Source organism: Rhinopithecus bieti, unplaced genomic scaffold (assembly GCF_001698545.2).
Source record: "Rhinopithecus bieti isolate Rb0 unplaced genomic scaffold, ASM169854v2 scaffold_30687, whole genome shotgun sequence".
Lineage (NCBI taxonomy): Eukaryota > Metazoa > Chordata > Mammalia > Primates > Cercopithecidae > Rhinopithecus > Rhinopithecus bieti.
The window spans coordinates 1,305,687-1,316,254 of record NW_016813366.1 but is presented as its reverse complement, the minus strand read 5'-3'; the positions used below and the strand labels follow the sequence as shown (position 1 = coordinate 1,316,254).

The window sequence follows — 10,568 nt, the reverse complement described above, 5'->3', positions numbered from 1 at the left end:
AAAAAAAAAAAAAAAAAAAGAAAGTTATAAATCCCCAGCCTGGCCAACATAATGAAACCCCGTCTCTACCAAAAATACAAAAATTAGCTGGGCATGGTGGCACATGCCTATAATCCCAGGTACTTGGGAGCCTGAGGCAGGAGAATCCCTTGAACCAGGAGACAGAAGTTGCAGAGAGCCGAGATCACACCACTGCACTCCACCCTGAGCCACAGAGTGAGACTCCGTCTCAAAAAATAGAAAGTTACAAATCCTTTCTCCAGAAAATATACACATACACAAAATGTTGCACAAAGTTTCAGGAAGCCTCTAAGAACTCATTCAAAGAATCCCAGTTTAGCCGGGCACAATGGCTCAAATCGGTAATCCCAGCACTTTGGGAGGCCCAGGCAGGCAGATTACTTGAAGTCAGGAGTTCAACACCAGCCTGGCCAACATAGTGAAACCCCCATCTCTACTAAAAATACAAAAATTAGCCAGGCGTGGTGGCACACGCCTGTAACCCCAGCTACACAGGAGGCTGAGGCACAAGAATCACTTGAACCCAGAAGCGACTGGAGTTGGAGTGAGCTGAGATTGTACCACTGCACTCCAGCTTGGGCAACAAAGTAAGACTCTGTCTCCACAAAAAAAAAAAAAAAAAAAAAAAAACCAGCTTTTCCTGTTATTAAGTGAAATGAGAGCCAAAAATAGAATTTGATAGGGTAAAGGAACACTTAAGAATGCTAAAAACAAGGATAAAGAGAACCCATGGAACAAAAAGAAAATCAGGAATACAAAAAGGTTTAACATAACCTTAGAAAGGAGAGTTTCAAGGATGGGCATGGTGGCTCACGCCCGTAATCCTAGCACTTTGGGAGGTTAAGGTGGGTAGATCACGAGGTCAGGAGTTCAAGACCAGCCTGGCCAACATAGTGAAACCCCATCTCTACTAAAAAAATATAAAATATTAGCCAGGCATGGTGGTGGGCAACTGTAATCCTAGCTACTCGGGAGGCTGAGACAGGGGAATCACTTGAACCCGGGAAGCAGAGGTTGCAGTGAGCCGAGATTGTGCCACTGCACTCCAGCCTGGGTGACAGAGTAAGACTCCATCTCGAAAAAAAAAGAGAGTTTCAAGATCAAAATTGTCAAAATCAGTGAAGCTTCGTTAAAGACTATACCGATGCTGGGCACGGTGGCTCACACCTGTAATCCCAGCACTCTGGGAGGCAGAGGTAAGGCGGATCACCTCAGGTTGGGAGTTCGGGACCACCCTGACCAACGTGAAGAAAACCCATCTCTATTAAAAATACAAAATTAGCCAGGTGTGGTGGCAGGTGTCTGTAATCCAGCTACTTGGGAGGCTGAGGCAGGAGAATCGCTTGAACCCGGGAGGCACAGGTTGCGGTGAGCCGAGATTACGCCATTGCACTCCAGCCTGGGCAACAAGATCAAAACTCCATCTTAAAAAACTAAAAAAGGAAAGAAAAAAGTGGGGGGGACTATCCCGCATTCACTGGACTTAGCAAAAAATAAAGGTCACCTAGCAAATGCCCTTTCAGTACTGTGGTCAGGACTGGAAACCAGATGAATGAAAGGAAGATGCGAAGTGCAGGCTTTCAGAAACCCAGCTGGGAATGGAAAGAGGGAGAGAGAGATATTAATAGATGGTATTGGAAGAGGACCCAGGAACAAGGGTGCTTTTTTTAAAAAATAGATGTGTGCATCTAAAAATATGCAGTGGTAAAGAGCCAGTAAAGAATAAAAGCAAGTAGAAAGTAAGGAGTAAGAAGTGCGGGTGGGATGATGGGGGAAAAAAATTAAGAGGGTTCCTAACTTAAGGCCAATACTCCCTCTTGAAAATAAAAGGATATTATTTACTATGTGATGCTACAGATACATGAGAAAAAAAAAAAAAGATCAAACAGCTGATTTAAACAGTGAGAGTGAATTGTTTAGAGAGTCTATTTCCATAATTGTACCCTGATTCCATCCCTAATACTGGTCAATCACCTTCTGTTTCTAGCTGGTCCTACTGGAATAAAACAAGAGGTATGGAATCAGAAAAGCACAGCAGTAGAAGACACACATTAACAGAATGGAGAAATAGAGGCAAAAGGGGGATACACGGCTGCCTACACCACACTAAAAGAGTATGAAAACAGCAAAGTATAAAGACTCATTTTCTTTTTCCTTTGTTCTTTTTTTTGAGATGGAGAGTTTCACTCTTGTTGCCCAGGCTGGAGTGCAATGGCACGATCTCTGCTCACCACAACCTCCACCTCCCGGGTTCGGGCGATTCTCCTGCCTCAGCCTCCCAAATAGCTGCGATTACAGGAATGTGCCACCACACCTGGCTAATTTTGTATTTTTAGTAGAAATGGGGTGTCTCAGCTGGGCACGGTGGCTCAAGCCTGTAATCCCAGCACTTTGGGAGGCCGAGACGGGTTGATCACGAAGTCAGGAGATCGAGACCATCCTGGCTAACAGAGTGAAACCCCGTTTCTACTGAAAAATACAAAAAACTAGCTGGGCGAGGTGGCGGGCACCTGTAGTCCCAGCTACTCGGGAGGCTGAGGCAGGAGAACGGCGTGAACCCGGGAGGCGGAGCTTGCAGTGAGCTGAGATCCAGCCACTGCACTCCAGCCTGGGCGACAGAGTGAGACTCCATCTCAAAAATAAATACTACTACTACTAATAATAATAAAGAAATGGGGTTTCTCCATATCAGTCAGGCTGGTCTCCAATGCCCGACCTCAGGTGATCTGCCCATCTCCACCTCCCAAAGTGCTGGGATTACAGGCGTGAGCCACCATGCCCAGCCAGTAGAGACTCATTTTCTTTTTTTCTTTTTTGTTGCCCAAGCTGGAGCGCAGTGATGTGATCTCAGCTCACTGCAACCTCCACCTCCTGGGTTCAAGCAATTCTCCTGCCTCAGCCTCCCGAGTAGGTGGGACTACAGGCACCTACCACCACATCCAGCTAATTTTTTGTAATTTCAGCTGATGTTTTTGTAACGGGATTTCACCATGTTAGCCAGGATGGTCTCAATTCCTGACCTCGTGATCCGCCCACCTCGGCCTCCCAAAGTGCTGGGATTACAGACGTGAGCCACCCCGCCTGGCCAAAGTTGTATTTCTTTAAGTCTGTCTACAAAGGAACAACAAAGCTTCCCCATAATATCAAAAGGTATGTTTTAATAGTTCTAAGCAATCATGATTAAGTAAAATTTTAAATGCTTTATGTTAAAAAAAATTGTTTTAATTACTTTGGACCCTAAATTGCTTAAAATTTTTTTTAAAAAAGTAAAAAATGCTTTACATATTAGACATAGCAAAATAATTACTAAAATTACTGGAGAAACATGGTTAAAATTTAAAACTATGCTTACTAGAGCATGGTGATTTTATCCACCAACATTGTATTAATATGTGTCTTTGCTCACTTTACTCTGGTAACTTCACTTTGAATTCAACTGTTAGAGACCACCAAGACCCTCTATCTTAACTCTCCCATAGGTGTGCTGTGTGAGTTAATTCCAACAATTCTAATATTAGCCTGTACTGTTTTGTTAAAGTTCCTGCATGGCAACGACCCCTAATCAAGGCATGAAAAATACTGATTGAATAGTGGTGTTTTGTATTTGTGGGTCAGGGGATATTCAGGTGGTTTATTATCAGCATTTTTTTAATGTGATTGATGAGTTGTACTTGGTCTCAATGAAGCTCTTCTTCTGACCTCCACTGAAGAGGCTAGAGAACAGGAACATGTCCGCTTGACAAGAAAAATATTAAAAAGCCCAGTGAAGACTCTATTTTGGGTTCCTACGTTCCAAGGTGTCCTGTGCACACATCCTGCTCTGAGAGAGAAAATGCACCCCATCACAGACTTTACACAACAAAGGACAACTGGAACTTGCACCCAAACTCCCTGGATGACTTGCTATGACAGCCTTTGACTGTGATGCATATCCTTACTATAATCCTGCTACTGGATTGTATCCTTTTCCTGTAATAAACGGTAGATGCACAATCATTGCCATTCTAGGCCCTGTGAGTCTTCTTTGGCAGTCAAACCCTTTTTCACTGCCTCTGTCAGTGCAATAGGCCTTAACTCTAACATTCATTTCCAAAAAGCAAAAATTTTTTTTTTTTTTTTTTGAGACGGAGTCTCGCTCTGTTGCCCAGGCTGGAGTGCAGTGGCCGCATCTCGGCTCACTGCAAGCTCCGCCTCCCGGGTTTACGCCATTCTCCTGCCTCAGCCTCCCGAGTAGCTGGGACTACAGGTGCCCGCCACCTCGCTTGGCTAGTTTTTTTGTATTTTTTAGTAGAGACGGGGTTTCACCGTGTTAGCCAGGATGGTCTCGATCTCCTGACCTCGTGATCTGCCCGTCTCGGCCTCCCAAAGTGCTGGGATTACAGGCTTCAGCCACCGCGCCCGGCCCAAAAAGCAAAAATTTCTAACATGTTACATGTCTCTTGGCTTCTGCCATGAAGCTAAGAGTCAATACAAACCTGTTATTAGAAGTCTGGGCCAGGCGCGGTGGCTCACGCCTATAATCTCAGCACTTTGGGAGGCCAAGGCGAGTGGATCACAAGGTCAGGAGATCGAGACCATCCTGGCTAATAAGGTGAAACCCTGTCTCTACTAAAAATACAAAAATTAGCCGGGCGTGGTGGCAGGCGCCTGAAGTCCCAGCTACTCAGGAGGCTGAGGGAGGAGAATGGTGTGAACCCGGGAGGTGGAGCTTGCAGTGAGCCACGATTGCACTCCAGCCTGGGCAACAGAGCAAGACTCCGTCAAGAAACAGAGAAAGAGAGAAAGAAAGAAACAAAGAGAGAGAGAGAGAGAGAGAGAAAAAAAAAAAGGAAAGAAAGGAAAGGAGGAGAGGAGAGGAGAGGAGGAAAAGAAAAAGAAAAGAAGGAAAGAAAGGAAAGAAAGAAGTCTGAACGTGTCCAGGTTCTGTGGCTCACGCCTGTACTCCCAGCACTTTGGAAGGCCGAGGCAGGCAGACCACCTGAGGTTGGGAGTTCAAGACCAGCCTGGCCAAAATGGTAAAACTAAAAGTACAAAAATTAGCCGGGCATGGTGGCACATGCCTATAATGCCAGCCACTCAGGAAGCTGAGGCAGGAGAATCACTTGAACCCAGGAGGCAGAGGCTACAGTGAGCCGAGACTGCACTTCTGCACTCTAGCCTTGGCAACAGAGCAAGACTCCATCTCAAAAAAAAAACAAAAACAAAAAAAAGAGAAATCTGAATGTGTCCTAAGAGTGAGTCACCACCACCAACTTCATGAGGACAGCACATTGCCAAGTATATATTGTATGAGTTGAAGGAAAACAAAAAACAAAATCATTTGTTACCTTCATGTTTTTCCAGAGCCTGTATAACATTGGGTAGTTGATTTATACCCTGATAGAGTCGGTAACAATCTTGTAAGTTTGCTGCTTGTCTTTGAAACTTCTTGGCAAGTCGGTTAAGATCTGGGAATCGACGAAGTAAATCTTCTTGTAAAGTCTGCCTCAATTCTGCATCTTCTACAAAAGCTTCCACTAAATTCAATCTGAAATAAAATAACTTGAATTAATCTAAAATATTTTAGTATAAAATTAAAATTTGTCAACTAAGCACATAAGTCTCAACTAAGTGAGCTCAAAATTCCATTTAAGAAGCTTGAATCCACCTGGCGCGGTGGTTCACACCTGTAAGTAATCCCAGCACTTTGAGAGGCCAAGGCAGGCGGATCACCTGAGTTCGGGAGTTTGAGACTAGCCTGACCAACATGGAGAAACCCCGTCTGTACAAAAAATACAGCCTCGGGAGGCTGAGGCAGGAGAATCACTTGAACCCAGGAGGCAGAGGTTGCGGTGCACTGAGATCACGCCATTGCACTCCAGCCTGAGCAACAAGAGCAAGNTTTTTTTTCGAGACAGGGTCTCATTCTGTTGCACAGGCTGGAGTGCAGTGGCATGATCATAGCTCACTGCAGCCTTGAACTCCTGGGCTCAAGGGATCCTCCCCTCTCAGCTTCCCAACTAGCTAGGACTACAGGCGTGCTACTATCCCTGGCTAATTGTAAATATATATTTTGTGGAGATGGGGTCTTGCTACGTCGCCCAGCCTGATCTTGAATTCCTGGCCTCAAGTGATTCTCCCACCTTGGCCTCCCAAAATGTTGGAATTACAGATGTGCACCACCACACCCCACCAAGGACTGGCTTTTATTATTACAAAAGACAAGTGATGCCAGCCCTCAAGTTGCTCCCACACTAGGGACGGTACCACCTTCCCATTTCTTGTTCAACTGAGAAGGCTGACAGGAAAGAATAATTATAATAATACTTTTGCCTGTTCTTCTCTAGACTTCAGGCAGGGATACTGCTGCCCCCTTGGGGTTGTCATTTCTTGACTGACTCACTTTCCCCTTCTCCTTTCCTCTCGGCAGCCAGACTCCCGAAAGGGATGATCACTGTCTTTGGGGTGGGGGTGGGATGTGTAGCCCAGAGGAAATGTTGATCGAGCCTCTGATGACTCATGAGTCACTGTAAGTTGGACTCCACAGGGTGAGGTCACAGTACAAACAGGGAGCCCAAGCTCAGGGTCTGAAATGGAGCTTGGCCAAGAAATGGACCCGTTTTCACATGAGGGATGCTTCCGAGCCATGGCAGTGACTGTGGACCCTGCACACCACATTCTCTTCCTCCCCATGTTAGTTTGTTAAGAGCGATATGATGAGCTGGGGTCATGAAAACACAGGTAGGATTGATTCCTCTGCTTGTTGGTGTGGCTTTCAGTGGCCCAGCTTATTTGTTCTGTGTCCACCTACCCACAGATCCTTCAACTTCCTTAGGAAGCCATCCAATGAATAATTCTGAGCGTCACGGGTTGCATTCTCCAGGAAACAGTCTCCACGACGGCAATTTGTGCACAGAAAGTTTACTGGGGAATACTGTCAAGATCAACACCTGTGTGGGGAGAGGAGGAAGACAGATGAATAGAGGAAAAAGCTGAACTTTAATGCTGTGGAAACAATGGCTCCTGCCAATGCCACAAGGAGCTCCGGAGCTAGGACAGCCCTTTGAAAATGGAGTGTGGGGCAGGTTGCTACCCTTGCATTGACCATGGGATGCAGGCTGCCCTAGAAAGTGGTAATGGCCTTGACTGAGGCAGCTTCTCCTCAGCCCAGAGCAAACCCTGGAAAAGATGCAGCTGCAAGCTCAAGCTGCCAATACTCCTGGGAGCTGGCATTATGAACACCTCTACTGCAGCCCAGCATCCACCACACTGGGCATAGGCTTTAGACCTTTCTTCCTTTTACCACATGTGTTTGTTTGTTTTTGTTTGTTTTGTTTTGTTTTTTTGACAGTCTCTGTTGCCTAGCTGGAGTGCACTGGTGTGGTCTCGGCTCACTGCCACCTCCGCCTCCACGTTCAAGTGATTCTCCTGCCTCAGCCTCCTGAGTAGCTGGGATTACAGACATGCACCACCACGCCTGACTAATTTTTTGCATTTTTAGTCGAGATGGGTTTCACCATGTTGGCCAGGCTGGTCTCGAACTCCTGACCTCAAGTGACCCATCCATCTCAGCCTCCCAAAGTGCTGGGATTACAGGCGTGAGCCACCGCGCCTGGCCCTAAATTTCTTAACTATTTACTGACATCACTAGCATTTACAATCCCTGTGTTACCAAAATGTTTATCAAGCATGTTATATGAGGAAAAACATGTTATCTCCAGAGTACACACAAAATGGCCACATATAAAAACACATTTAAAGCATAATTTCTCAATCTTGGCAACACTGCCATTTTAGGCTACATAAATATTTGTTGTAAGGGGCTGTTCCATGCTTGTTTAACAGAAACCCTAGATTCTACCCACTATACACTCTCTTCCTCAGCATGACAACCAAAAATGTCTCTCGACACTGCTGAATGTCCCCTGGAGGGAAAAACTGCCCCAGGTTGAGACTGCTGGTTTAAAGGAACTTGAATTAAAATATACTTTTTAAGAGAAAAGTAACCTAAACCATGTCCAGCTAATGTCTAGGCAGCTAACAACAGATACATGTTTTTTATGGAAAATGCCAAATTAGTGGGAACACAATTTGCTGCCAAGTTTACAGCCCCGTCAATGGGACTATAAACAAACATCAAGATTAATTAGGATGCCTACTGCTCCAGAAAAGATTTTTGTGGCATATACTCTACATTTGAAAAAAGAAACAATGGATGTAGTCAAATTACACAATCCAATAAAGCGAACTTTGGGGGCTTTCCTAGCTAAGCATCTGGATCGAATTGGGCTTCATCAAGTCTGGTCCAAGGATCACCAGCATCAAAATCACTTGGAGGTAGATAATACCAAATCCCTGGGAGTGGGGCCCAGCTGTGAAATCCCATGCAATTATTAGGCACACAGCTTGATTCTTATTCACACAGAAGTCTGAATCCTAACAATCACAGAAATCCCTTAGTTATCTTAACAAAGCAGGTAGGCCAGGTGCGGTGGCTCACGCCTGTAGGCCCAGCTCTTTCAGAGGTTGAGGAGGGTGGATCACGAGGTCAAGAGATCGAGACCATCCTGGCCAACCAACATGGTGAAACTCTATCTCTACTAAAAATACAAAAATTAGCTGGATGTAGTGGCACACGCCTGTAGTCCCAACTACTGTGGAGGCTGAGGCATGAGAATCGCTTGACCTGGGAGGCACAGGTTGCAGTGAGCCGAGATCACGCCACTGCACTCCAGCCCAGGCGACAGAGCGTGATTCCATCTCAAAAAAAATAAAAACAAAGCAGGGAAGGAGGCATAAAGGGGCAAGAAAAGATTGACAAAGTCTAATGCTGGCTGACCTACACCCTCACCTTTCCTTTTCTCTTCTTTCCATAAAACTCCCATATCCTTGTGGGTGACACTGAGGTCAATGGTAAAAAAACATCACAGAGAATATATTTCTGATAAAATAATCTTATACTTCTTCTCTGTTCCCAGTATTTTATCACTTAATTTCATCACTTAATCAAACTGACCAGAAAATAAATCGCAAGTAATCAACAGAGTTGAAGAGCCCACAAGCACACATATCCTCTCCTCTCCTCAGTGGAAGAGGTGGCTGTGCATCCCTACCTGTGAACTGAAAGGAGTCTGTGCAAAGTCAGCCAATTTTGTACCTCTGAAAAACTGATTTTCTACTGAATTTTATACTATATGATGTCTCATCTATTCAAGAGAAATTATTAGAAATAAAAAATTTATAAATATATAGTGAAATGAAAAAAACTATAAATACTGTTGGGAAGGAATACAAATTATATTCATAATATGACCTCATATGGTTTTTAAGTGTTATCTATGTTTTTTAAAATGTATATATCTGTATAAATAAAGAAAAAAAAAAACCTGGAAGGGTAAGAACACAAACTAAACTGTTAACACTGATTACCACCATAGACTAGGACTGGAGGTAAAGCAGAAGTAGGGGTGTTTACCCTCTTGATTTTTTAAAAACATGACCTGACCCTGTAGTGCTTTTCAAATAAAGTTAAATTATTTTTAAAAAACACAAATTATGAGATATAGCAATGATAAAACACAAATGAGAAGCCACAAATGCACACTTTTGTTGTACTTTTACAAATTGCCAACAAATTGTAAAACAGCTTTCTCTCAAGCAGCAACAGTTACACTTCCTATTTGCTCTTCATATCCCTTTCACATCCTATAAAGGATAAACCAAGAATAAAGCAAACTTGGTAAGAGAGAACCAATGGGGTTTTGTTGTAAAGAACAAACAAGGTGGAGAGATGCACTACTAAGTGCTGTAGAGTAAGAACAGAACACTCCAGATGTAAAAAACCAAAACATCTCTTTCTGTTTTTCTTTCTCTCTTCTTTTATGAGACGAATTTGTGCTCTTGTTGCCCAGGCTAGAGTACAATGGCTCTGGTCTTGACTCCCAACCTCAGGAGATCCGCAGTCCTTAGCCTCCCAAAGTGCTGGGATTATAGGCGTGAGCCACCGCACCCGGCAAAACATCTCTTTCCCTTTTGTCTTATTTCTCCAAAGTCCATGAAGAGAGCTGATACCTCTAGTTCATCCTTACTGGTTTTAAAAGATACTCAAACAGGCCAGACACAGTGGCTTACGCCTGAAATCCCAGCACTTTAGGAGGCCAAGGCGGGCAGATCACGAGATCAGGAGTTTGAGACCAGCCTGACCAACACGGTGAAACACCATCTCTACTAAAAATACAAAACTTAAGCAGGCACAGTGGCTCACACCTGTAATCCTAGCATTTTGGGAGGCCAAGCGGGTGGATCACCTGAGGTCAGGAGTTTGAGACCAGCCTGGCCAACACAGCGAAATCCCTTCTCTACTAAAATTAGAGAAATTAGCCAGACGTGGTGGCACAGGCCTGTAATCCCAGCTACTCTGGAGGCTGAGGAAGGAGAATCGCTTAATCGCTTGAAACCGGGAGGTGGAGGTTGCAGTGAACTGAGATCGCACCAGTGCACTCCAGCCTGCACGATAGGAGCAAGATTACATCTCAAAAAAAAAAAAAAAAAAAAAAAAAAAAAAAAAA

At 44.4% G+C, this 10,568-nt stretch overlaps 1 protein-coding gene across 1 annotated transcript in view; it reads right to left on the bottom strand.

Moving 5' to 3' along the window:
* The window catches only part of MSH2 (mutS homolog 2), a 75,455-nt gene that overhangs the window by 43,069 nt on the left and 21,818 nt on the right, over positions 1-10,568 (bottom strand). Inside the window, exon 7 of the mRNA XM_017848022.1 lies at positions 5,349-5,548. Within this exon, the coding sequence (XP_017703511.1) occupies positions 5,349-5,548 (200 nt within the window). The remainder of the gene's footprint in view (positions 1-5,348; positions 5,549-10,568) is intronic.